At 54.4% G+C, this 25,066-nt stretch overlaps 2 protein-coding genes across 2 annotated transcripts in view; both read right to left on the reverse strand.

The window, feature by feature from the left end:
- LOC140728837 (receptor-type tyrosine-protein phosphatase kappa-like) overlaps positions 1 to 25,066 on the reverse strand; it is a 740,427-nt gene that overhangs the window by 246,424 nt on the left and 468,937 nt on the right. The window lies entirely within an intron of this gene.
- LOC140728785 (uncharacterized) overlaps positions 3,217 to 25,066 on the reverse strand; it is a 219,950-nt gene continuing 198,100 nt past the window's right edge. The window contains exons 12-16 of the mRNA XM_073047742.1: positions 10,586 to 10,683; positions 9,728 to 9,920; positions 8,228 to 8,327; positions 7,092 to 7,362; positions 3,217 to 3,908 (exon numbers count right to left, since the gene is read on the reverse strand). Coding sequence (XP_072903843.1) covers positions 3,852 to 3,908; positions 7,092 to 7,362; positions 8,228 to 8,327; positions 9,728 to 9,920; positions 10,586 to 10,683 — 719 coding nt within the window. The 3' untranslated portion in view covers positions 3,217 to 3,851. The remainder of the gene's footprint in view (positions 3,909 to 7,091; positions 7,363 to 8,227; positions 8,328 to 9,727; positions 9,921 to 10,585; positions 10,684 to 25,066) is intronic.

Raw genomic sequence — 25,066 nt, forward strand, 5'->3', positions numbered from 1 at the left:
GGTTAGACAGTATCTGTAGAGATGGTGGGGGATCTCAGGGTCAGACAGTATCTGTAGAGATGGTGGGGGATCTCAGGGTCAGACAGTATCTGTAGAGATGTTGGGGGATCTCAGGGTCAGACAGGATCTGTAGAGATGGTGGGGGTTCTCAGGGTCAGACAGTATCTGTAGAGATGGTGGGGATTCTCAGGGTCAGACAGGATCTGTAGCGATGGTGTGGGGATCTCAGGGTCAGACAGCATCTGTAGAGATGTTGGGAGTTGTCAGGGTCAGTGAATCTGTCATTCAGCAGGCTGGGCAGCATCTATAGGGAGAAGCGCTGTCGACGTTTCGGGCTGAGACCTTTCGTCTGGACTAACTGAAAGGAAAGATACTAAGAGATTTGAAAGTAGTGGGGGGAGGGGGAAATGCAAAATGATAGGAGAAGACCGGAGGGGGTGGGATGAAGCTAAGAGCTGGAAAGTTGATTGGTGGAAGTGATACCGAGCTGGAGAAGGGAAAGGATCATGGGACGTGAGGCCTCAGGAGAAAGAAAGCGGGGGAGAAGTACCAGAGGGAGATGGAGAATAGGCAAACAACTAAATATGTCAGGGATGGGGGGGGGGGGGGGGTAAGGAGGGGAGGAGGGGCATTAATGGAAGTTAGAGAAGTCAATGTTCATGCCATCAGGTTGGAGGCTACCCAGCCGGTATATAAGGTGTTGTTCCTCCAACCTGATTTTGGATTCATTTTGACAGTAGAGGAGGCCATGGATAGACATATCAGAATGGGAATGGGACGTGGAATTAGAATGTGTGGCCACTGGGAGATCCTGCTTTTTCTGGCAGACCGAGCGTAGGTGTTCAGCGAAACGGTCTCCCAGTCTGCGTCGGGTCTCACCAATATATAAAAGGACACACTGGGAGCACCGGACGTAGTATACCACACCAGCCAACTCACAGGTGAAGTGTCGCCTCACCTGGAAGGACTGTCTGAGGCCCTGAATGGTGGTGAGGGAGGAAGTGTAAGGGCAGGTGTAGCACTTGTTCCGCTTACAAGGATAAGTGCCAGGAGGGAGATCGGTGGGAAGGGATGGAGGGGACAAATGGACAAGGGAGTCGCGTAGGGAGCGATCCCTGCAGAAAGCAGAAAGGGGGGGGGGGAGGGAAAGATGTGCTTGGTAGTGGGATCCCGTTGGAGGTGGCGGAAGTTATGGAGAATTATATGTTGGTCCTGGAGGCTGGTGGGGTGGTAGGTAAGGACAAGGGGAACCCTATTCCGAGTGGGGTGGCGGGCGGATGGGGTGAGGGCAGATGTGTGGGAAATGGGAGAGATGCATTTGAGAGCAGAGTTGATGGTGGACGAAGGGAAGCCCCTTTGTTTAAAAAAGGAAGACATCTCCTTTGTCCTGGAATGAAAAGCCTCATCCTGAGAGCAGATGCGGCGGAGACGGAGGAATTGTGAGAAGGGAATTCCCTCAGAAAACTTTCCTGAACACATTTTACAAACTCTAACCCATCTAGACATTTAACAGTATGGGAGTCCCAATCAATATGTGGAAATTTAAAATCCCCTACTATCACAACTTTATGTTTCCTACAATTGTCTGCTATCTTTCTGCAGATTTGCTCCTCCAATTCTCACTGACTATTGGGTGGTCTATAATACAACCCCATTAATGTGGTCATACCTTTCCTGTTTCTCAGCTCCACCCATATGGCCTCGGTAGACAAGCCCTCTAATCTGTCCTGCCTGAGCACTGCTGTAATATTTTCCCTGACTAGCAATGCCACCCCCCCACCCTTCATCCCTCTGCCTCTATCACGTCTGAAACATCGGAACCCTGGAACATTAAGCTGCCAGTCCTGCCCCTCCTGTAGCCAAGTTTCAGTAATGGCTATAATGTCATAATTCCCTGTGTCAATCCAGGCCCTCAGCTCGTCTGCCTTCCCCACAATACTCCTCACATTGAAATAGACTCACCTCAGAAAATTATTACCACCACACATAACCCTTCTATTTCTGACTTTGCATGAAACTTTATCATTTATTTTCACCCCCGCTCCAATATCTACTCTGTCACTCTGGTTCCCATCCCCCTGCAATTCTAGTTTAAACCCTCCCCAACAACACCAGCAAACCTCCCTGCAAGGATATTGGTCCCCTTGTAGTTCAGGTGTAACCCGTCTCTCTTGTACGGGTCCCACTTGCCCCAGAAGAGGTCCCAATGATCCTGAAATCTGAAACCCTGCCCCCTACACCAGTTCCTCAGCCACATGTTCATCTTCCAGAGCATCCTATTCTTACCCTCACTGGCACGTGGCACAGGTAGCAATCCTGAGATTACTACCCTCGAGGTCCTGCTTTTTAACTTCCTACCAAGCTCTCTGTACTCAATCTTCAGGACCTCCTGACTCTTTCTTCCTACGTCATTGGTACCGATGTGTACCATGACATCTGGCTGATCACCCTCCCATTTCAGAATGCCGTGCACGCGATCAGAGACATCCCTGACCCTGGCACCCGGGAGGCAACAAACCATCTGGGAGTCTCTGTCACGACCATAGAATCTCCTGTCTGTACCCGACTATGGAGTCCCTTATCACTACCACTCTCCTCTTCTTCCCCCTCCCTTCTGCACTGCAGAACCAGACTCAGTGCCAGAGATCCAGCTGCCGCAGCTTGTCCCAGGTAAGTCATCTCCCCCAACAGCATCCAAATCGGTATACTTGTTGTTCAGGGGAATGGCCACAGGGGAGCCCTGCTCTACCTGCCCTTTCCCCTTCCCTCACCTGAGGGTAACCCAATAACCTGTGCGCTGCCCCTTTGGTGTAACTACCTCCCTGAAACTATCTATAAACTCCTCATTCTCCCGAATGATCAGGAGGTCATCCAGCTTCTGCTCCAGTTCCCTAATGCAGTTTGTTAGGAGCTGCAGTTGTCATTGTCAGGGACACCAGACAACATCACTTTAGAGATGTTGGGGGCTCTCCGGGTCAGAGAGCATCTGTAGAGGGAAATATTCCAGATGAAGGACCTTGACTTTCATTTAGACCCACATCTCATTCAGTTGCTGATTTCCCCCCTTCGATATTCCCTGTAATCGTGTGGAGGAAGATTACTCCGATGTGTAAAATTTGTAAAGTCGGGACCACTAAAGACACTTCCTCCCAGCCCCCACCCACCTCCGTGGTCTTGTTTCCATAAGTCCATGAGACAGAGGAGCAGAATTAGGCCATTCGGCCCATCAAGACTGTTTCGCCATTCCATCATGGCTGATTTAACCATAAGTCCATAAGACATAGGAGCAGAATTCGGCCGTTTGGCCCACTGATTCTGCTCCACCATTCTATCATGGCTGATTTATTATCCGTCTCAACCCCATTCTCCTGCCTTCTCCCCATAACCATACATGCTCCAATTAATCAAGAATTTATCAACCTGCACTGTAAATTTACCCAATGACTTGTCCCTCATGGTGTCTGTGGAAATGAATTTCACAGAATCAGCACCCTCTAGCTAAAGTAATTCCTCATCTCCGTTCTAAATGTACGTCCCTCTATTCTGAAGCTGTGTCCTCTGGACCTAGACGCCTAGACTCACCAACTACTGGAAACATCCTCTCCATCAAGCATTTCAATATTCGATAGGTTTCAATGAGAACCCTCATTCTTCTAAACTCCAGTCAGTACAGCCTCATGCCTGATTCCACACTGTCAGCATCACTGACCTCTGCTCTCATCCGTGCCAGCTATCCTGGATATAACAGAGCTTTCTGCTCCCTCTCAGGTTTGATATTGTATTAACCACTGCCCGCTTTAAACAATCCGGCGCTGGGCTGTCTGCTGGGGACAGTAACAGGGTGACAGCAGTCAGGGTTTGAACTCACCATAGAACGGTTTATAATAGGCACACACAGACCTCACTTCCTGCAAAGAGAATTAACAGCGGCTGTTAGTGATCGAAGCTTTTCCATTCAGATGTGTTTGCTCAGCCAATGAGGCTGCGTTACTCTGCGATAAGCCCAGAACCCAGGTCAGTGAGCAGGAAACAAGGGTTCAACTCCCACCGAGGAATTTCAGCTCGGCGAATGAAGTGAATCTGGGACAAAGGTCGATCACAGTGACAGTGTCTGTGAAACTGCTGGGTTGTAGTAAACCCTCAAATGGCCGCTAACGTCCCTCAGTGGAGGAACTCTGACCCTCTGACACACTCTATCCTGTGTGTGAGTCTGTCCTCTCCAAACCCACTGTGACCATTACCATTACACCCAAACCACACAAGTTATCAAGGACAGAGTCACACATGACAGACAGACCCCTCCCAGCCCGGTCTACATCACCCCCTGGGTCTGCGTTTGAACTGCTGTCATGAGGTTTGGAGCCAAGGGGTCCTGAAGAGACTTAAATGGAGTAATTTATCAAATGTCACCCGACAGCATCGTGAACAACGGCTTCCAGTCAGTGTGACGTTATCACGGATCGGGACAGTGGCGTTCAGTACAATTCCGGTAATTCGGCACAGCAGTCAGCGTGACGTTATTACGGATCGGGACAGTGGCGTTCGGTACAATTCCGGTAATTCGGCACAGCAGTCAGCGTGACGTTATTACGGATCGGGACAGTGGCGTTGCGTACGGTACAATTCCGGTAATTCGCCACAGCAGTCAGCGTGACGTTATCACGGATCGGGACAGTGGCGTTCGGTACAATTCCGGTAATTCGGCACAGCAGTCAGTGTGACGTTATCACGGATCGGGACAGTGGCGTTCGGTACAATTCCGGTAATTCGGCACAGCAGTCAGCGTGACGTTATCACGGATCGGGACAGTGGCGTTCGGTACAATTCCGGTAATTCGGCACAGCAGTCAGCGTGACGTTATCACGGATCGGGACAGTGGCGTTCGGTACAATTCCGGTAATTCGGCACAGCAGTCAGCGTGACGTTATCACGGATCGGGACAGTGGCGTTCGGTACAATTCCGGTAATTCGGCACAGCAGTCAGTGTGACGTTATCACGGATCGGGACAGTTGCGTTCGGTACAATTCCGGTAATTCGGCACAGCTGTCAGTGTGACGTTATTACGGATCGGGACAGTGGCGTTCGGTACAATTCCGGTAATTCGGCACAGCAGTCAGCGTGACGTTATCACGGATCGGGACAGTGGCGTTCGGTACAATTCTGGTAATTCGGCACAGCAGTCAGCGTGACGTTATCACGGATCGGGACAGTGGCGTTGCGTTCGGTACAAATCCGGTAATTCGGCACAGCAGTCAGCGTGACGTTATTACGGATTGGGACAGTGGCGTTCGGTACAATTCCGGTAATTCGGCACAGCAGTCAGTGTGACGTTATTACGGATCGGGACAGTGGCGTTCGGTACAATTCCGGTAATTCGGCACAGCAGTCAGCGTGACGTTATTACGGATTGGGGCAGTGGCGTTCGGTACAATTCTGGCAAACTCTGTAAGCAAGTCTGTACATTCTCCCTGTGACTGTGTGGGTTTCCTCTCACAGGCTGAAGACAGACTGGTTAGAGGTTGATTGGTCGTTGCAAATTGACCTGTGATTCGGAGAGGGTTAACTGGTGGGTTGCTGGGCAGCACGTTTTGAAGGGCTGGAAGGGGCTGTTCAATGTTGCATCTCTAAATAAATAAACGATTGAATAAACAAATAAATATAGTGAAAGAGAAATAACGTTCAGAAATCTGATGGCAGACAGGGAGAAGCTGTTCTGGAAACATTGACTGAGCACCTTCAGGCTCCTGTACCTCCTTCCCTACTGGTCGAGATGTTCAAATATAAAATCTGGAGCTTAGAGCATGGAATACATGGAGCTTAGAAAAGTGTACGGCTATGGGTAACCCTCGGTTATTTCTAAGGTCAGGACATGTTTGGCACAGCTTTGTGGGCCAAAGGGCCTGTATTGTGCTGCAGGTTTCCCGTTTCTGTGTAAAATCGCCCGTATTGTCAGGAAACATAAAGAAGCAGTTAATCTAAATGGTGAGGGATTGTAGAGTCTGAGACACAGAGACCGGGAGCCCTTGTGCGTATTTACAGAAGCCGGAATCAGGTTTACAGTAAGTCACCGATGGACACTGGGTCTTTGGCTCTAAGTGCAGCTTAAGCTGTGACCTTGACATCTTTAAGCACAAGTGGTTAAATCAGGGGTGAGGGTGCTGCTTTAGAGCAGACAACATTACAGCACAGTACAGGCCCTTCGGCCCACAATGTCGTGCTGACCTTTTTACCTGCTCTAAGATCAATGTAACCCTTTCCTCCTACGTGGTCTCCATTTTCCTATCGTCCAGAGTGGACAGGATTGTGGAGTTGAGGCTACATTCACAGCAGCCAAATAGACGGCATGGTCTGAGGGACGGAGTGTCCAACAGCCGCTCCTCACTCGGATTCTGACATTACCACTCCTATTTATAACTCCGTCAGGGACGGTCCCAAGCCCGGCTGTGAAAGGAGGAGGGTTGGGCGTGGGGCTAGCAACCTCATCCCGTAAAAACCCAGAGCTACAAAGCCCTCATCCCTGGGCTTAAACAAACAACAAAACCCTCCTGCCCTCTCCTCGATGCTGCTGAGTGCTTTGAGGGTTGTTGGGGCTGCACTAATCCGGTATGGGATGGCGGTGGGTGACTCCGTGTCAGGGGAGGGATCATTTCCTGCAGGATCCCTGTCTCCAGTATCTCTCAGGCAGATTCTTGGACCTTCTGCTCAATGGTGGATGCTGATCGACAGAGCTGGTAATGCTGCTCTCTGTCCAGGAAAGGAGGTCGGACGCGGTCCTGTTGGAGATGGAACACACCTGTCTCGTACCTGCTCGTGCCTGCGTTGTCGCCAGTCACCGGGGATTCATCTGCTGAGGGGTTCTGATGGATGGGAACTCGGTGCCATCATCAGTCACCATCCCGGTACTGATGGAGGGGAGGGGAGGAGAGGTCATTGATGTAGCAGCTGGGGACGGTTGGACACAGGACCCACGCCCACCTCCCTTGTGCAAGGTGTGAGTCCGGGCACTGATGCCCACTGACCTCAGATGACCAGTACTCCTGGATACAAGAGTCACCAGCGCACAAGATGGCCGCAGGTGACGTCCACTCACCGGAATCCACGCACTGACGACTCGCAACATGACTATATATTCCTTGTCAAGCTCCAGACGTCTGTTCCAGAAGTTTCCAATGGTCTGATCATCCCCAATGGTCAATGTCATTGTTCCAGAGACGTTGGCAGCGGGAATGTGCAGACTGATGTAGTCGTCCAATGGATGATTCTCTTGGAATGGAAGCAGATGCTTATTCTGACACAACCCTTCCCGTTCTGAAGGTGAGAGTGAACGACCACTTGTCAACGAAACAATCACCTCGTAAGATCTGCACCGGTGACAACAGAGGCAGTGTCAGTTGGGGGGGGCAGAGAGTGGGGGGGAAGGGGAGAGTGGGGGGAGATGGAGAGAGTGGGGGAGACAGAGAGAGAGTGGGGGGGAAGGGGGAGACGGAGAGAGTTGGGAGGAGACGGAGAGAGTGGGGGGAGACGGAGAGAGTGGGGGGAGACAGAGAGAGTGGGGGGAGACAGAGAGAGAGTGGGGGGGACGGGGAGAGGGGGGAGACGGAGAGAGTGGGGGGGACGGGGAGAGGGGGGAGACGGAGAGAGTGGGGGGAGACGGAGAGAGTGGGGGGAGATGGAGAGAGTGGGGGGGGACGGGGAGAGTGGGGGGGGACGGGGAGAGTGGGGGGAGACGGAGAGAGTGGGGGGAGATGGAGAGAGTGGGGGGGGACGGGGAGAGTGGGGGGGGACGGGGAGAGTGGGGGGAGACAGAGAGAGTGGGGGGATGGGGAGAGTGGGGGGAGACAGAGAGAGTGGGGGGAGACGGAGAGAGTGGGGGGAGACGGAGAGAGTGGGGGGATGGGGGAGTGGGGGAGATGGAGAGAGTGGAGGGGGACGGGGAGAGTGGGGGGGGAGACGGGGAGAGTGGGGGGAGATGGAGAGAGTGGGGGAGATGGAGAGTGGGGGGATAGAGAGGGGGGGACGGAGTGAAAGGGGAGGGACTTCAGAGGGAATGCAGGGGGAGAGACCATGGGGGAAAGTGGGTGGGGGAGGAGGAGGGTCCTCGGTGGGGTTGAGGGATCGTGGGGGAAGTGGGAGGGACTGAGTGGGAGGGGCGGGGCCGCAGGGGGAGGGGAAGGGACTGTGGGGGGAGGGGGAGGGGTGGATAGGAAGGGGAGAAGCGATACTCACGACACTGCCGTGCATTCTGTGCGATTGTGTGTGAACTGGATACGAGCCGTCAAGCCAGTGATCTCTGAAACATAACTCTGAATTTCGGGAGCAAGCGGTTCTGCAGGAAAAGATTGTGGTTAACGTGCCGGGCACTGAACCAAGACAAACAAACTGCCTGAACCAGCTCTTCACTAACCACCATTTCACGTTGCCTGTTGATTTTCAACACAAGACCTTCTCGTCACTAAAAGGAGGAGACATTAGGTCTCTGACGGGGCATAAATCAGATAAATCCCCAGGGCCTGATGTACCCAGGTTGCCGTGTGTTGAAAAGGGAAGGGTTTGCTCAGACAGAGACACAAGTTTCAAATCACAGCCGAGGTGCCAGATGATGGCAGGAAAACAATTGCGGTACCTTAGCTCAAGTTGGATAAACGTGACGGGAACGTAATGATTAGCAGAACACTGAGATCTCGGCTGTCAGGCGTTGGAGTTCAGTTCCATCTCTAACTGTAACAAAGTTTCTATACTCTTCCCTGTGCACATGGCTTTCCTGACGGGCTCTGGTTTCCTCCCACAGTCCAAAGACCATAACACCATCAGGCACAGGATTCAGATTCAGCCCATTGAATCTCCTCTCCCACTTCATCATGGCTGATCCACTTCCCCCTCAACCCCAATCTCCTGCCTTCTTCTCCTAACCTTTCAAATCTTGACTTACCAAGAATCGATCGATCGATCTCTGTCTTAAATACATCCAGTGACCTGGCCTCCACAGCCTCTCATGGCAGTAAGTTACACTCCCCCACTGCTGGAAACATCCTCTCCCGATCCACTCGATCTGGTCATTTCCACATTCGATAGGTTTCAATGAGATCCCCACTCACTCTGTTTCCTCATCACTACCTGCCCCTCCACCTATCTTCGTATCATCCGCAAACTTGGCCACAAAGCCATCAATTCTGTCATCCGAATCATTGACATATAATGTCAAAAGAATTGGTCCCAACACAGACTCCTGTGAACATCACTAGTCACCAGAAGCCAACTAGAAAGGTTCCCTTTATTTCCACTCTTTACCCTCCTGCCAATCAGCCACTGCTTTATCCATGCTGGAATTTTTCCTGTAATACCATGGACTCGTAGATTGTTAAACAACTTTACGTGTGATGTCTTGTCAAAGGCCTTCTGAAAATCTAAATACTACGCATGATAATGTGAGTGTTCTGGGTGGGGAACCATGGATACTGTGAGTGTTCTGGGATAGGTAACCATGGACAACGTGGGTTCTGGGATATGTAACCGTACGCACCGTGAGTGTTCTGGGATAGGTAACCATGGAGACCGTGAGTGTTCTGGGATAGGTAACCATGGACACCATGAGTATTCTGGGATAGGTAACCATGGACACCATGAGTGTTCTGGGATAGGTAACCATGGACACCATGAGTGTTCTGGGATAGGTAACCATGGAGACCGTGAGTGTTCTGGGATAGGTAACCATGAATACAGTCTGACCTTTTGCTGTGGTTTTCCTTTTCTCTTCTAATTTATTCCCCAAGCCCACCGAGCTGTTCGCTTGCAGAGTGATGGTGTATTCAGTTGCACATATGAAGGTGTAATCTTGTAGCACTGTTGTACTGGTGTTGAAAGTGAACACATCTTGAGAATAGAACGAGGCATCGTAGGCTCTCGATCCAACAATGGTTAGCTGCAGGGACAAAAGGAGAACATGAGGTCTGTTAGCACTCGACTGGACTGACTGGGGAGAGTAAGAAGGGAGACAGCGGGGAGATGGAGACAGAAGGGGTTCGGGAAGGGATCGAGAGGGGACAAGAGGTTTAGAGGGAGGGTAATGGAGGGACGGGGTACAGGTAGGGTTGATGAGAAGACCAGATTGGGTAAGCTTTACGTGTTACATGTATTGGAAACATGCATCAAATCCAATCAGCAAGGATGGGCTGGGGGCAGCCCACAAGTGGCACCATCTTTCCAGCGCCAACATAGCAAGTTCACAGCTTACTAACTCTAACCTCGTGTCTTTGGAACGCGGGAGGAAACGGGGGCACCCGATGGAAACCCATGTGGTCACAGGGAGAGCGTACAAACTCCACACAGGCAGCGGTGGGAACTGAACCCTGATCTTACAGTCGGCACTGTAAAGTATGGTGCTAACCACTACGCCGTCATGGCAAGGGGGCAACAGGGCACAGAGGGGCTGAGACCAGGATAGGTGGGGAGCAGAGAGAGGATGGAGGAACAACAGGGGGTAGAAATGGAGGGACATGTATTGGAGAGACCAGGGGAGTGCTGGAAGCAGACAGAGAGGGAAGGAGGGAGATGGACAAGGAGGGGAGACAGAGGATCTCAACGCACCTGAGAACCAAGGACTTGGGCAGGGCATGAACTCGGCAGTTCCCAGAGAATCCTCTTCTCGCCCACGTCGAAAGCCAGCAACCGGGGTTTGTCAAGCACTGGGATATGAGAGAGTGGGAGAGAAAGAGAGAGAGAGAGAGAGAGAGAGAGAGAGAGAGAGAGAGAGAGTGAAAGAAAGACAGAGGGAGAGTGAGAGAATGTGAGAGAGAGTAAGAGAATGAGAGTGAGAGAGAAAGAGAGAGAGTGAGTGAAAGAGAGTGAGAGAGGGAGGGAGTGAGAGAGTGAGAGAAAGTGAGAAAGAGAGAACGAGAGAGTGAGCGAAGAGAGTGAGTGAGAGAGAGAGTGAGAGAGAGAGAATGAGAGAGTGGGGGGAAGAGAGAGGTATTAGTGAGGTCGGTTCACACAGCAGACAATGCCACCAGAGGTCAGGCTCCATCTCAGCTCTCGCGCAGGCAGACCGCCTCACCACCTCTGACTGTCAGACGTTCATCCAGTAGTGAAGTGAGCCACCGAGCTTCCCCACTGTGCAGTGTGGCTGCAGTCTGCATCACCCACAAAATCAACGACAGGCTGCTCCAATGGCAGCTCCCAAACCCACCGAGAACGTCCAGCAGGAGCAGGGGTTCACAGCACACACAGGCTCCTCTCCTGACTGACTGACTGATCAGAGAGCACAGAAACAGCTCCCAAACCCACCGTGTCTACCACCGAGAACGTCCAGCAGGAGCAGGGGTTCACAGCACACACAGGCTCCTCTCCTGACTGACTGATCAGAGAGCACAGAAACAGCTCCCAAACCCACCGTGTCTACCACCGAGAACGTCCAGCAGGAGCAGGGGTTCACGGCACACACAGGCTCCTCTCCTGACTGACTGACTGATCAGAGAGCACAGAAACAGCTCCCAAACCCACCGTGTCTACCACCGAGAACGTCCAGCAGGAGCAGGGGTTCACGGCACACACAGGCTCCTCTCCTGACTGACTGACTGATCAGAGAGCACAGAAACAGCTCCCAAACCCACCGTGTCTACCACCGAGAACGTCCAGCAGGAGCAGGGGTTCACGGCACACACAGGCTCCTCTCCTGACTGACTGACTGATCAGAGAGCACAGAAACAGCTCCCAAACCCACCGTGTCTACCACCGAGAACGTCCAGCAGGAGCAGGGGTTCACGGCACACACAGGCTCCTCTCCTGACTGACTGACTGATCAGAGAGCACAGAAACAGCTCCCAAACCCACCGTGTCTACCACCGAGAACGTCCAGCAGGAGCAGGGGTTCACAGCACACACAGGCTCCTCTCCTGACTGACTGATCAGAGAGCACAGAAACAGCTCCCAAACCCACCGTGTCTACCACCGAGAACGTCCAGCAGGAGCAGGGGTTCACATCACACACAGGCTCCTCTCCTGACTGACTGATCACTTTAAAGCTGTGCCCTCTGTTTAGACTCCCTACCCTAGGTACATGGAGCTTAGTAAAATATAGGGCTATAGGTAAACCTAGTAATTTCTAAGGTAGGGACATGTTTGGCACAACTTTGTGGGCCAAAGGGCCTGTATTGTGCTGTCGGTTTTCTATGTTTCTATGTCATAACTGTACTCACTTTCTCTGCCAACCCAAACTCAGAAATCCCATCAATCTCCTCTGCACCCTTGCTAGTTTAAGGACACCCTCCTCTCGCAGGGTGAGCACAGCTGTGTGCGGTACTAAACGTGGCCACATCACTACCTGTAACTCCATCACCCAGTATTCAGATCCAAACCCACCCGGTCTATCTGTGTCACCACTCCATGTTAACTATGTCTTACCGCCTTGTCGTCATCACTTTTCTTAGTTACCTCTCAAAAAATTCAATCTGACAGGATTTTCTTGCTCAAAACCACGTTGACCATCCTACTCTGTCTCTGCCTTTCCAAATGAACATAAATCCTGTCCCTTGGAATATCTTTCAATTGTTTCCTTCAAAAAGACAGCCTCACTCTCTAGTAGTTTCCTGGCTTATTCCTCCTGCCCTTTTTGAACAAGGGAGCAGTGTTAACTCTTCTCCAATCTCCACATGCCTCACCTGTGGTAACTAAGATGCAAAGATCTCCATCGGAGACACAGCAATCTCCTCCCTCCCATCCCTCAGCATCCCGGGCAGATCCTGTCAAGCCGTGGGGATTTATCCACCCTATCTCTAATACTTCCTTCGTCACAACACAGACGTGTTCCACAATCAGCCCACACGGTCAAAGTTCAAAGTACATTTATTATCAAACTATGCGTCCATTATGCAGCCTTGAAATTCATCTCTTTACAGAAAGCCACAAAACACAGAAACCTCAAACACCCATTTTGAAAAATGAATACAGTCAAACACTCTGTGTAGGAATCGTTCTTAATCCCTCCAGCCATGTCTTCCTTATCCCCCTAGCCACGTCCTCCATATCCCTCTAGCCACGTCTTCCTTATCCCTCAAGCCTCGTCTTCCTTATCCCGCCAGCCAGGTCCTCCTGATCCCTCTAGCGACGTCCACCTTATTCCTCTAGCCACGACTTCCTTATCCCGCTAGCCACGTCTTCCTTATTCCACTAGCCACGTCCTCCATATCCCGCTAGCCACGTCCTCCTTATCCCTCTAGCCACGTCTTCCTTATCCCTCAAGCCTCGTCTTCCTTATCCCGCTAGCCAGGTCCTCCTTATCCCTCTAGCCACGTCCTCCTGATCCCTCTAGCGACGTCCACCTTATTCCTCTAGCCACGTCTTCCTTATCCCGCTAGCCACGTCTTCCTTATTCCTCTAGCCACGTCCTCCATATCCCGCTAGCCACATCCTCCTTATCCCTCTAGCCACGTCCTCCCTATCCCGCTAGCCACGTCCACCTTATCCCTCAAGTCACGTCCTCCTTATCCCTCTAGCCACGTCTTCCTTATCCCTCTAGCAACGTCCTCCTTATCCCGCTAGCCACGTCCCTCTTATCCCTCTAGCCAAGTCCTCCTTATCCCTCTAGCCACGTCCTCCTTATCCCTCCAGCCACGTCTTCCTTATCCCTCCAGCCACCTCTCCCTTATCCCTCTAGCCACCTCTCCCTTATCCCTCTAGCCACCTCTCCCTTATCCCTCCAGCCACCTCTCCCTTATCCCTCCAGCCACCTCTCCCTTATCCCTCCAGCCACGTCCTCCTTATCCCTCAAGCCACGTCTTCCTTATCCCTCCAGCCACGTCTTCCTTATCCCGCTAGACACGTCTTCCTTATCCCGCCAGACACGTCATCCTTATCCCCCTAGCCACGTCTTCCTTATCCCCCTAGCCACGTCTTCCTAATCCCCCTAGCCAAGTCTTCCTTATCCCCTAGCCACGTCTTCCTTATCCCCTAGCCACGTCTTCCTTATCCCCTAGCCACGTCTTCCTTATCCCGTTAGCCACGTCTTCATTATCCCGTTAGCCACGTCCTCCTTACCCCCTAGCCACGTCTTCCTAATCCCGCTAGCCACGTCCTCCTTATCCCCTAGCCACGTCCTCCTTATTCCCTAGCCACGTCCTCCTTATCCCCCTAGCCACGTCCTCCTTATCCCCCTAGCCACGTCCTCCTTATCCCCCTAGCCTCGTCCTCCTTATCCCCCTAGCCACGTCCTCCTTATCCCTCCAGCCACGTCCTCCTCATCCCTCTAGCCACGTTCTCCTTATCCCGTTAGCCACGTCCTCCTTATCCCTCCAGCCACGTCCTCCTCATCCCTCTAGCCACGTCCTCCTTATCCCGTTAGCCACGTCCTCCTTATCCCTCCAGCCACGTCCTCCTCATCCCTCTAGCCACGTTCTCCTTATCCCCCTAGCCACGTCCTCCTTATCCCTCCAGCCACGTCCTCCTCATCCCTCTAGCCACGTCCTCCTTATCCCGTTAGCCACGTCCTCCTTATCCCCCTAGCCTCGTCCTCCTTATCCCCCTAGCCACGTCCTCCTTATCCCTCCAGCCACGTCCTCCTCATCCCTCTAGCCACGTTCTCCTTATCCCGTTAGCCACGTCCTCCTTATCCCTCCAGCCACGTCCTCCTCATCCCTCTAGCCACGTCCTCCTTATCCCGTTAGCCACGTCCTCCTTATCCCTCCAGCCACGTCCTCCTCATCCCTCTAGCCACGTTCTCCTTATCCCCCTAGCCACGTCCTCCTTATCCCTCCAGCCACGTCCTCCTCATCCCTCTAGCCACGTCCTCCTTATCCCGTTAGCCACGTCCTCCTTACCCCCTAGCCACGTCTTCCTAATCCCGCTAGCCACGTCCTCCTTATCCCCTAGCCACGTCCTCCTTATTCCCTAGCCACGTCCTCCTTATCCCCCTAGCCACGTCCTCCTTATCCCCCTAGCCACGTCCTCCTTATCCCCCTAGCCTCGTCCTCCTTATCCCCCTAGCCACGTCCTCCTTATCCCTCCAGCCACGTCCTCCTCATCCCTCTAGCCACGTTCTCCTTATCCCCTACCAACGTCCTCCTTATCCCTCTAGCCACGTCCTCCTTATCCCTCTAGCCACGTCTTCCTCATCCTTCTAGCCACGTCCTCCTCATCCCTCTAGCCACGTCTTCCTCATCCCTCTAGCCTCGTCCTCCTCATCCCTCTAGCCTCGTCCTCCTCATCCCTCTAGCCTCGTCCTCCTTATCCCCCTAGCCACGTCCTCCTTATCCCTCTAGCCACGTCCTCCTTATCCCCCTAGCCACGTCCTCCTCATCCCTCTAGCCACGTCTTCCTCATCCCTCTAGCCTCGTCCTCCTCATCCCACTAGCCTCGTCCTCCTCATCCCTCTAGCCTCGTCCTCCTCATCCCTCTAGCCACGTCCTCCTTATCCCCCTAGCCACGTCCTCCTTATCCCTCTAGCCACGTCCTCCTTATCCCTCTAGCCACGTCCTCCTTATCCCCCTAGCCACGTCCTCCTTATCCCTCTAGCCACGTCTTCCTCATCCCTCTAGCCACGTCCTCCTTATCCCCCTAGCCACGTCCTCCTTATCCCTCTAGCCACGTCCTCCTTATCCCTCTAGCCACGTCCTCCTTATCCCCCTAGCCACGTCCTCCTTATCCCTCTAGCCACGTCTTCCTCATCCCTCTAGCCACGTCCTCCTTATCCCCCTAGCCACGTCCTCCTTATCCCTCTAGCCACGTCTTCCTCATCCCTCTAGCCACGTCCTCCTTATCCCGCTAGCCACGTTCTCCTTATCCCCCTAGCCACGTCCTCCTTATCCCTCTAGCCACGTCTTCCTCATCCCTCTAGCCTCGTCCTCCTCATCCCTCTAGCCTCGTCCTCCTCATCCCTCTAGCCACGTCCTCCTTATCCCTCTAGCCACGTCCTCCTTATCCCTCTAGCCACGTCCTCCTTATCCCTCTAGCCACGTCTTCCTCATCCCTCTAGCCACGTCCTCCTTATCCCTCTAGCCACGTCTTCCTCATCCCTCTAGCCACGTCCTCCTTATCCCTCTAGCCACGTCCTCCTTATCCCTCTCGCCACGTCCTCCTTATCCCTCTCGCCACGTCCTCCTTATCCCTCTAGCCACGTCTTCCTTATCCCTCTAGCCACGTCTTCCTTATCCCTCTAGCCACGTCCTCCTTATCCCTCTAGCCACGTTCTCCTTATCCCTCTAGCCACGTCTTCCTTATCCCTCTAGCCACGTCCTCCTTATCCCTCTAGCCACGTCTTCCTCATCCCTCTAGCCACGTCCTCCTTATCCCTCTAGCCACGTTCTCCTTATCCCTCTAGCCACGTCTTCCTCATCCCTCTAGCCACGTCCTCCTTATCCCTCTAGCCACGTTCTCCTTATCCCTCTAGCCACGTCTTCCTTATCCCTCTAGCCACGTCTTCCTCATCCCTCTAGCCACGTTCTCCTTATCCCTCGAGCCACGTCCTCCTTATACCGCTAGCCACGTCTTCCTTATCCCTCTAGCCACGTTCTCCTTATCCCTCTAGCCACGTTCTCCTTATCCCTCTAGCCACGTCTTCCTTATCCCTCTAGCCACGTCCTCCTTATCCCTCTAGCCACGTTCTCCTTATCCCTCGAGCCACGTCCTCCTTATACCGCTAGCCACGTCTTCCTTATCCCTCTAGCCACGTCCTCCTTATCCCTCTAGCCACGTCTTCCTCATCCCTCTAGCCACGTCCTCCTTATCCCTCTAGCCACGTCTTCCTTATCCCTCTAGCCACGTCCTCCTTATCCCTCTAGCCACGTCTTCCTCATCCCTCTAGCCACGTCCTCCTTATCCCACTAGCCACGTTCTCCTTATCCCTCCAGCCACGTCTTCCTTATCCCTCTAGCCACGTTCTCCTTATCCCTCTAGCCACGTCCTACTTATCCCCTAGCCTCGTCTTCCTTATCCCCCTAGCCACGTTCTCCTTATCCCTCTAGCCACGTCTTCCTTATCCCTCCAGCCACGTCCTCCTTATCCCTCTAGCCACGTTCTCCTTATCCCTCTAGCCACGTCCTCCTTATCCCTCCAGCCACGTCCACCTTATCCCGCTAGTCACGTCTTCCTTATCCATCTAGCCACGTCCTCCTTATCCCTCTAGCCACGTCCTCCTTATCCCTCTAGACACGTCCTCCTTATCCCTCTAGCCACGTCCTCCTCATCCCTCTAGCCACGTCTTCCTTATCCATCTAGCCACGTCCTCCTTATCCCTCTAGCCACGTCCTCCTTATCCCTCTAGCCACTTCTTCCTTATCCCTCTAGCACGTCCTCCTTATCCCTCTAGCACGTCCTCCTTATCCCGCTAGCCACGTCCTCCTTATCCCCCTAGCCACGTCTTCCTTATCCCTCTAGCCACTTCTTCCTTATCCCTCTAGCCACGTCCTCCTTATCCCTCTAGCCACGTCCTCCGTATCCCTCTAGCCACGTCCTCCTTATCCCTCTAGCCTCCTCATCCCTATCCCTCTAGCCACGTCCTCCTTATCCCGCTAGCCACGTCCTCCTTATCCCTCTAGCCACGTCCTCCTTATCCCTCTAGCAACGTCCTCCTTGTCCCGCTAGCCACGTCCTCCTTGTCCCGCTAGCCACGTCCTCCTTGTCCCGCTAGACACGTCTTCCTTGTCCCGCTAGACACGTCCTCCTTGTCCCGCTAGCCACGTCCTCCTTGTCCCTCTAGCCACGTCCTCCTTGTCCCGCTAGCCACGTAATCCTTGTACCTCTAGCCACGTCCTCCTTGTCCCCCTAGCCACGTCCTCCTTGTCCCCCTAGCCACGTCCTCCTAACCCCTCTAGCCACGTCCTCCTAACCCCTCTAGCCACGTCCTCCTTATCCCCCTAGCCACGTCCTCCTTATCCCCCTAGCCACGTCCTCCTTATCCCTCTAGCGACGTCCTCCTTATCCCTCTAGCCACGTCCTCCTTATCCCCCTAGCCACGTCCTCCTTATCCCCCTAGCCACGTCCTCCTTATCCCTCTAGCGACGTCCTCCTTACCCCTCTAGCCACGTCCTCCTTATCCCCCTAGCCACGTCCTCCTTACCCCTCTAGCCACGTCCTCCTTATCCCCCTAGCCACGTCCTCCTTATCCCCCTAGCCACGTCCTCCTTATCCCGCTAGCGACGTCCTCCTTATCCCCCTAGCCACGTCTTCCTTATCCCCCTAGCCACGTCTTTCTTATCCCCCTAGCCACGTCCTCCTTATCCCTCTAGCCACGTCCTCCTTATCCCGCTAGACACGCCCTCCTTATCCCGCTAGACACGTCCTCCTTATCCCTCTAGCCACTTCCTCCTTATCCCTCTAGTCACGTCTTCCTTATCCCTCTAGCCACGTCCTCCTTATCCCTCTAGTCACGTCCTCCTTATCCCTCTAGCCACGTCCTCCTTATCCCTCTAGCCACGTCCTCCTTATCCCTCTAGCCACGTCCCCCTTATCCCTCTCGCCACTTCCTCCTTATCCCTCTAGCCACGTCCTCCTTATCCCTCTAGCCACGTCCTCCTTATCCCTCTCGCCACGTCCTCCTTATCCCGCTAGCCACGTCCTCCTTATCCCCTAGCCACGTCCTCCTTATCCCTCCAGCCACGTCTTCCTTATCCCTCCAGCCACGTCTTCCTTATCCCTCTAGCCACGTCCTCCTTATCCCTCTAGCCACGTCCTCCTTATCCCCCTAGCCACGTCCTCCTTATCCCTCCAGCCACCTCACCCTTATCCCTCCAGCCACCTCACCCTTATCCCTCCAGCCACCTCACCCTTATCCCTCCAGCCACCTCTCCCTTATCCCTCCAGCCACCTCACCCTTATCCCTCTAGCCACCACTCCCTTATCCCTCTAGCCACCACTCCCTTATCCCTCCAGCCACCTCTCCCTTATCCCTCCAGCCACGTCCTCCTTATCCCGCTAGCCACGTCCTCCTTATCCCGCTAGCCACGTCCTCCTTATCCCGCTAGCCACGTCCTCCTTATCCCTCCAGCCACGTCTTCCTTATCCCGCTAGACACGTCTTCCTTATCCCGCTAGCCACGTCTTCCTTATCCCGCTAGCCACGTCCTCCTTATCCCCCTAGCCACGTCCTCCTTATCCCCCTAGCCACGTCCTCCTTATCCCGCTAGCCACGTCCTCCTTATCCCTCCAGCCACGTCTTCCTTATCCCCCTAGCCACGTCTTCCTTATCCTGCTAGCCACGTCCTCCATATCCCTCTAGCCACGTCCTCCTTATCCCTCTAGCCACGTCCACCTTATCCCTCTAGCCACGTCCTCCTTATCCCTCTAGCCACGTCCTCCTTATCCCTCTAGCCACTTCTTCCTTATCCCTCAAGCCTCGTCTTATTATCCCGCTAGCCACGTCCTCCTTATCCCTCTAGCCACGTCCTCCTGATCCCTCTAGCGATGTCCACCTTATTCCTCTAGCCACGTCTTCCTTATCCCGCTAGCCACGTCTTCCTTATTCCTCTAGCCACGTCTTCCTTATTCCTCTAGCCACGTCCTCCCTATCCCGCTAGCCACGTCCACCTTATCCCTCTAGTCACGTCCTCCTTATCCCTCTAGCCTCGTCCTCCTTATCCCCTAGCCACGTCCTCCTTATCCCGCTAGCCACGTCCTCCTTATCCCTCTAGCCACGTCCTCCTTATCCCGCTAGCCACGTCCTCCTTATCCCCCTAGCCACGTCCTCCTTATCCCTCTAGCCACGTCCTCCTTATCCCCCTAGCCACGTCTTCCTTATCCCCTAGCCACGTCCTCCTTATCCCTCTAGCCACGTCCTCCTTATCCCCCTAGCCACGTCTTCCTTATCCCCTAGCCACGTCCTCCTTATCCCTCTAGCCACGTCCTCCTCATCCCCCTACCAACGTCCTCCTTATCCCTCTACCCACGTCCTCCTTATCCCCCTAGCCACGTCCTCCTTATCCCTCTACCCACGTCCTCCTTATCCCCCTAGCCACGTCCTCCTTATCCCTCTACCCACGTCCTCCTTATCCCACTAGCCACGTCCTCCTTATCCCTCTAGCCACGTCCTCCTTATCCCCCTAGCCACGTCCTCCTTATCCCCCTAGCCACGTCCTCCTCATCCCCCTAGCCACGTCTTCCTCATCCCCCTAGCCACGTACTCCTTATCCCTCTAGCCACGTCCTCCTTATCTCTCTAGCCACGTCCTCCTCATCCCCCTAGCCACGTCCTCCTTATCCCCTAGCCACGTCCTCCTTATCCCCTAGCCACGTCTTCCTTATCCCTCTAGCCACGTCCTCCTTATCCCTCTAGCCACGTCCTCCTTATCCCTCTAGCCACGCCCTCCTTATCCCCCTAGCCACTTCCTCCTGATCCCCTAGCCACGTCTTCCTTATCCCTCTAGCCACGTCCTCCTTATCCCTCTAGCCACGCCCTCCTTATCCCCCTAGCCACGTCCTCCTTATCCCTCCAGCCACGTCCTCCTTATCCCCCTAGCCACGTCCTCCTTATCCCTCCAGCCACGTCCTCCTTATCCCTCTCGCCACGTCCTCCTTATCCCTCTAGCCACGTCCTCCTTATCCCTCTAGCCACGTCCTCCTTATCCCTCTAGCCACGCCCTCCTTATCCCCCTAGCCACTTCCTCCTGATCCCCTAGCCACGTCTTCCTTATCCCTCTAGCCACGTCCTCCTTATCCCTCTAGCCACGCCCTCCTTATCCCCCTAGCCACGTCCTCCTTATCCCTCCAGCCACGTCCTCCTTATCCCCCTAGCCACGTCCTCCTTATCCCTCCAGCCACGTCCTCCTTATCCCTCTAGCCACGTCCTCCTTATCCCTCTCGCCACGTCCTCCTTATCCCGCTAGCCACGTCCTCCTTATCCCCTAGCCACGTCCTCCTTATCCCTCCAGCCACGTCTTCCTTATCCCTCCAGCCACGTCTTCCTTATCCCCCTAGCCACGTCCTCCTTATCCCTCCAGCCACCTCACCCTTATCCCTCCAGCCACCTCACCCTTATCCCTCCAGCCACCTCACCCTTATCCCTCCAGCCACCTCTCCCTTATCCCTCCAGTCACCTCACCCTTATCCCTCTAGCCACCACTCCCTTATCCCTCTAGCCACCACTCCCTTATCCCTCCAGCCACCTCTCCCTTATCCCTCCAGCCACGTCCTCCTTATCCCGCTAGCCACGTCCTCCTTATCCCGCTAGCCACGTCCTCCTTATCCCGCTAGCCACGTCCTCCTTATCCCTCCAGCCACGTCTTCCTTATCCCGCTAGACACGTCTTCCTTATCCCGCTAGCCACGTCTTCCTTATCCCGCTAGCCACGTCCTCCTTATCCCCCTAGCCACGTCCTCCTTATCCCCCTAGCCACGTCCTCCTTATCCCGCTAGCCACGTCCTCCTTATCCCTCCAGCCACGTCTTCCTTATCCCCCTAGCCACGTCTTCCTTATCCCGCTAGCCACGTCCTCCATATCCCTCTAGCCACGTCCTCCTTATCCCTCTAGCCACGTCCACCTTATCCCTCTAGCCACGTCCTCCTTATCCCTCTAGCCACGTCCTCCTTATCCCTCTAGCCACTTCTTCCTTATCCCTCAAGCCTCGTCTTATTATCCCGCTAGCCACGTCCTCCTTATCCCTCTAGCCACGTCTTCCTTATCCCGCTAGCCACGTCTTCCTTATTCCTCTAGCCACGTCTTCCTTATTCCTCTAGCCACGTCCTCCCTATCCCGCTAGCCACGTCCACCTTATCCCTCTAGTCACGTCCTCCTTATCCCTCTAGCCTCGTCCTCCTTATCCCCTAGCCACGTCCTCCTTATCCCACTAGCCACGTCCTCCTTATCCCCCTAGCCACGTCTTCCTTATCCCTCTAGCCACGTCCTCCTTATCCCCCTAGCCACGTCTTCCTTATCCCCTAGCCACGTCCTCCTTATCCCGCTAGCCACATCTTCCTTATCCCCCTAGCCACGTCTTCCTTATCCCTCTAGCCTCGTCCTCCTTATCCCCTAGCCACGTCCTCCTTATCCCCCTAGCCACGTCTTCCTTATCCCTCTAGCCACGTCCTCCTTATCCCTCTAGCCACGTCCTCCTTATCCCCCTAGCCACGTCTTCCTTATCCCCTAGCCACGTCCTCCTTATCCCCTAGCCACGTCCTCCTTATCCCTCTAGCCACGTCCTCCTCATCCCCCTAGCCACGTCCTCCTTATCCCCTACCAACGTCCTCCTTATCCCTCTACCCACGTCCTCCTTATCCCCCTAGCCACGTCCTCCTTATCCCTCTACCCACGTCCTCCTTATCCCCCTAGCCACGTCCTCCTTATCCCTCTACCCACGTCCTCCTTATCCCACTAGCCACGTCCTCCTTATCCCTCTAGCCACGTCCTCCTTATCCCTCTAGTCACGTCCTCCTTATCCCCCTAGCCACGTCCTCCTCATCCCCCTAGCCACGTCCTCCTCATCCCTCTAGCCACGTCCTCCTTATCTCTCTAGCCACGTCCTCCTCATCCCCCTAGCCACGTCCTCCTTATCCCCTAGCCACGTCCTCCTTATCCCCTAGCCACGTCTTCCTTATCCCTCTAGCCACGTCCTCCTCATCCCTCTAGCCACCTCCTCCTTATCCCTCTAGACACGTCCTCCTTATCCCTCTAGACACGTCCTCCTTATCCCCTAGCCACGTCTTCCTTATCCCTCTAGACACGTCCTCCTTATCCCCTAGCCACGTCCTCCTTATCCCTCTAGACACGTCCTCCTTATCCCTCTAGACACGTCCTCCTTATCCCCTAGCCACGTCTTCCTTATCCCTCTAGCCACGTCCTCCTCATCCCGCTAGCCACGTCCTCCTTATCCCTCTACCCACGTCCTCCTTATCTCTCTAGCCACGTCCTCCTCATCCCCCTAGCCACGTCCTCCTTATCCCCTAGCCACGTCCTCCTTATCCCCTAGCCACGTCTTCCTTATCCCTCTAGCCACGTCCTCCTCATCCCTCTAGCCACCTCCTCCTTATCCCTCTAGACACGTCCTCCTTATCCCTCTAGACACGTCCTCCTTATCCCCTAGCCACGTCTTCCTTATCCCTCTAGCCACGTCCTCCTCATCCCTCTAGCCACCTCCTCCTTATCCCTCTACCCACGTCCTCCTTATCCCCTAGCCACGTCTTCCTTATCCCTCTAGCCACGTCCTCCTCATCCCGCTAGCCACGTCCTCCTTATCCCTCTAGCCACGTCCTCCTTATCCCTCTAGCCACGCCCTCCTTATCCCCCTAGCCACTTCCTCCTGATCCCCTAGCCACGTCTTCCTTATCCCTCTAGCCACGTCCTCCTTATCCCTCTAGCCACGCCCTCCTTATCCCCCTAGCCACTTCCTCCTGATCCCCTAGCCACGTCCTCCTTATCCCTTAGCCACGTCTTCCTTATCCCTCTAGCCACGTCCTCCTTATCCCCTAGCCACGTCTTCCTCATCCCTCTAGCCACGTCCTCCTTATCCCTCTAGAGACGTCCTCCTTATCCCTCTAGCCACGTCTTCCTTATCCCTCTAGCCACGTCCTCCTTATCCCCTAGCCACGTCTTCCTTATCCCTCTAGCCACGTCCTCCTTATCCCCTAGCCACGTCTTCCTCATCACCCTAGCCACGTCTTCCTTATCCCTCTAGCCACGTCCTCCTTATCCCTCTAGCCACGTCTTCCTTATCCCTCTCGCCACGTCCTCCCTATATCTCTAGCCACGTCCTCCTTATCCCTCTAGCCACGTCTTCCTTATCCCTCTAGCCACGTCCTCCTGATCCCGCTAGCCACGTCCTCCTTATCCCTCCAGCCACGTCCTCCTTATCCCTCTAGCCACGTCCTCCTGATCCCGCTAGCCACGTCCTCCTTATCCCTCCAGCCACGTCTTCCTTATCCCTCTAGCCACGTCCTCCTTATCCCCTAGCCACGTACTCCTTATCCCCTAGCCACGTCCTCCTTATCCCCCTAGCCACGTCTTCCTTATCCCTCTAGCCACGTCCTCCTTATCCCCCTAGCCACGTCCTCCTTATCCCTCTAGCCACGTCCTCCTCATCCCCCTAGCCACGTCCTCCTTATCCCCCTAGCCACGTCTTCCTTATCCCTCTAGCCACGTCCTCCTTATCCCCTAGCCACGTCCTCCTTATCCCCTAGCCACGTCTTCCTTATCCCTCTAGCCACGTCCTCCTTATCCCGCTAGCCACGTCCTCCTTATCCCTCTAGCCACGTCCTCCTTATCCCTCTAGCCACGTCCTCCTTATCCCCCTAGCCACGTCTTCCTTATCCCTCTAGCCACGTCCTCCTTATCCCGCTAGCCACGTCCTCCTTATCCCTCTAGCCACGTCCTCCTTATCCCTCTAGCCACGTCCTCCTTATACCTCTAGCCACGGCCTCCTTATCCCTCTAGCCACGGCCTCCTTATCCCTCTAGCCACGTCCTCCTTATACCTCTAGCCACGTCCTCCTTATCCCTCTAGCCACGGCCTCCTTATCCCTCTAGCCACGTCCTCCTTATACCTCTAGCCACGGCCTCCTTATCCCTCTAGCCACGGCCTCCTTATCCCTCTAGCCACGTCCTCCTTATCCCTCTAGCCACGGCCTCCTTATCCCTCTAGCCACGTCCTCCTTATACCTCTAGCCACGGCCTCCTTATCCCTCTAGCCACGTCCTCCTTATCCCTCTAGCCACGTCCTCATTATCCCTCTAGCCACGTCCTCCTTATCCCTCTAGCCACGTCCTCCTTATACCTCTAGCCACGGCCTCCTTATCCCTCTAGCCACGGCCTCCTTATCCCTCTAGCCACGTCCTCCTTATACCTCTAGCCACGTCCTCCTTATCCCTCTAGCCACGGCCTCCTTATCCCTCTAGCCACGTCCTCCTTATACCTCTAGCCACGTCTTCCTTATCCCTCTAGACACGTCCTCCTTATCCCTCTAGACACGTCCTCCTTATCCCTCTAGCCACGTCCTCCTTATCCCTCTAGCCACGTCCTCCTTATCCCTCTAGCCACGTCCTCCTTATCCCTCCAGCCACGTCCTCCTTATCCCTCCAGCCACGTCCTCCCTATCCCTCCAGCCACGTCCTCCTTATCCCCTAGCCACGTCCTCCTTATCCCTCTAGCCACGTCCTCCTT

This window comes from Hemitrygon akajei, chromosome 6, assembly GCF_048418815.1.
Source record: "Hemitrygon akajei chromosome 6, sHemAka1.3, whole genome shotgun sequence".
Classification (NCBI taxonomy): domain Eukaryota; kingdom Metazoa; phylum Chordata; class Chondrichthyes; order Myliobatiformes; family Dasyatidae; genus Hemitrygon; species Hemitrygon akajei.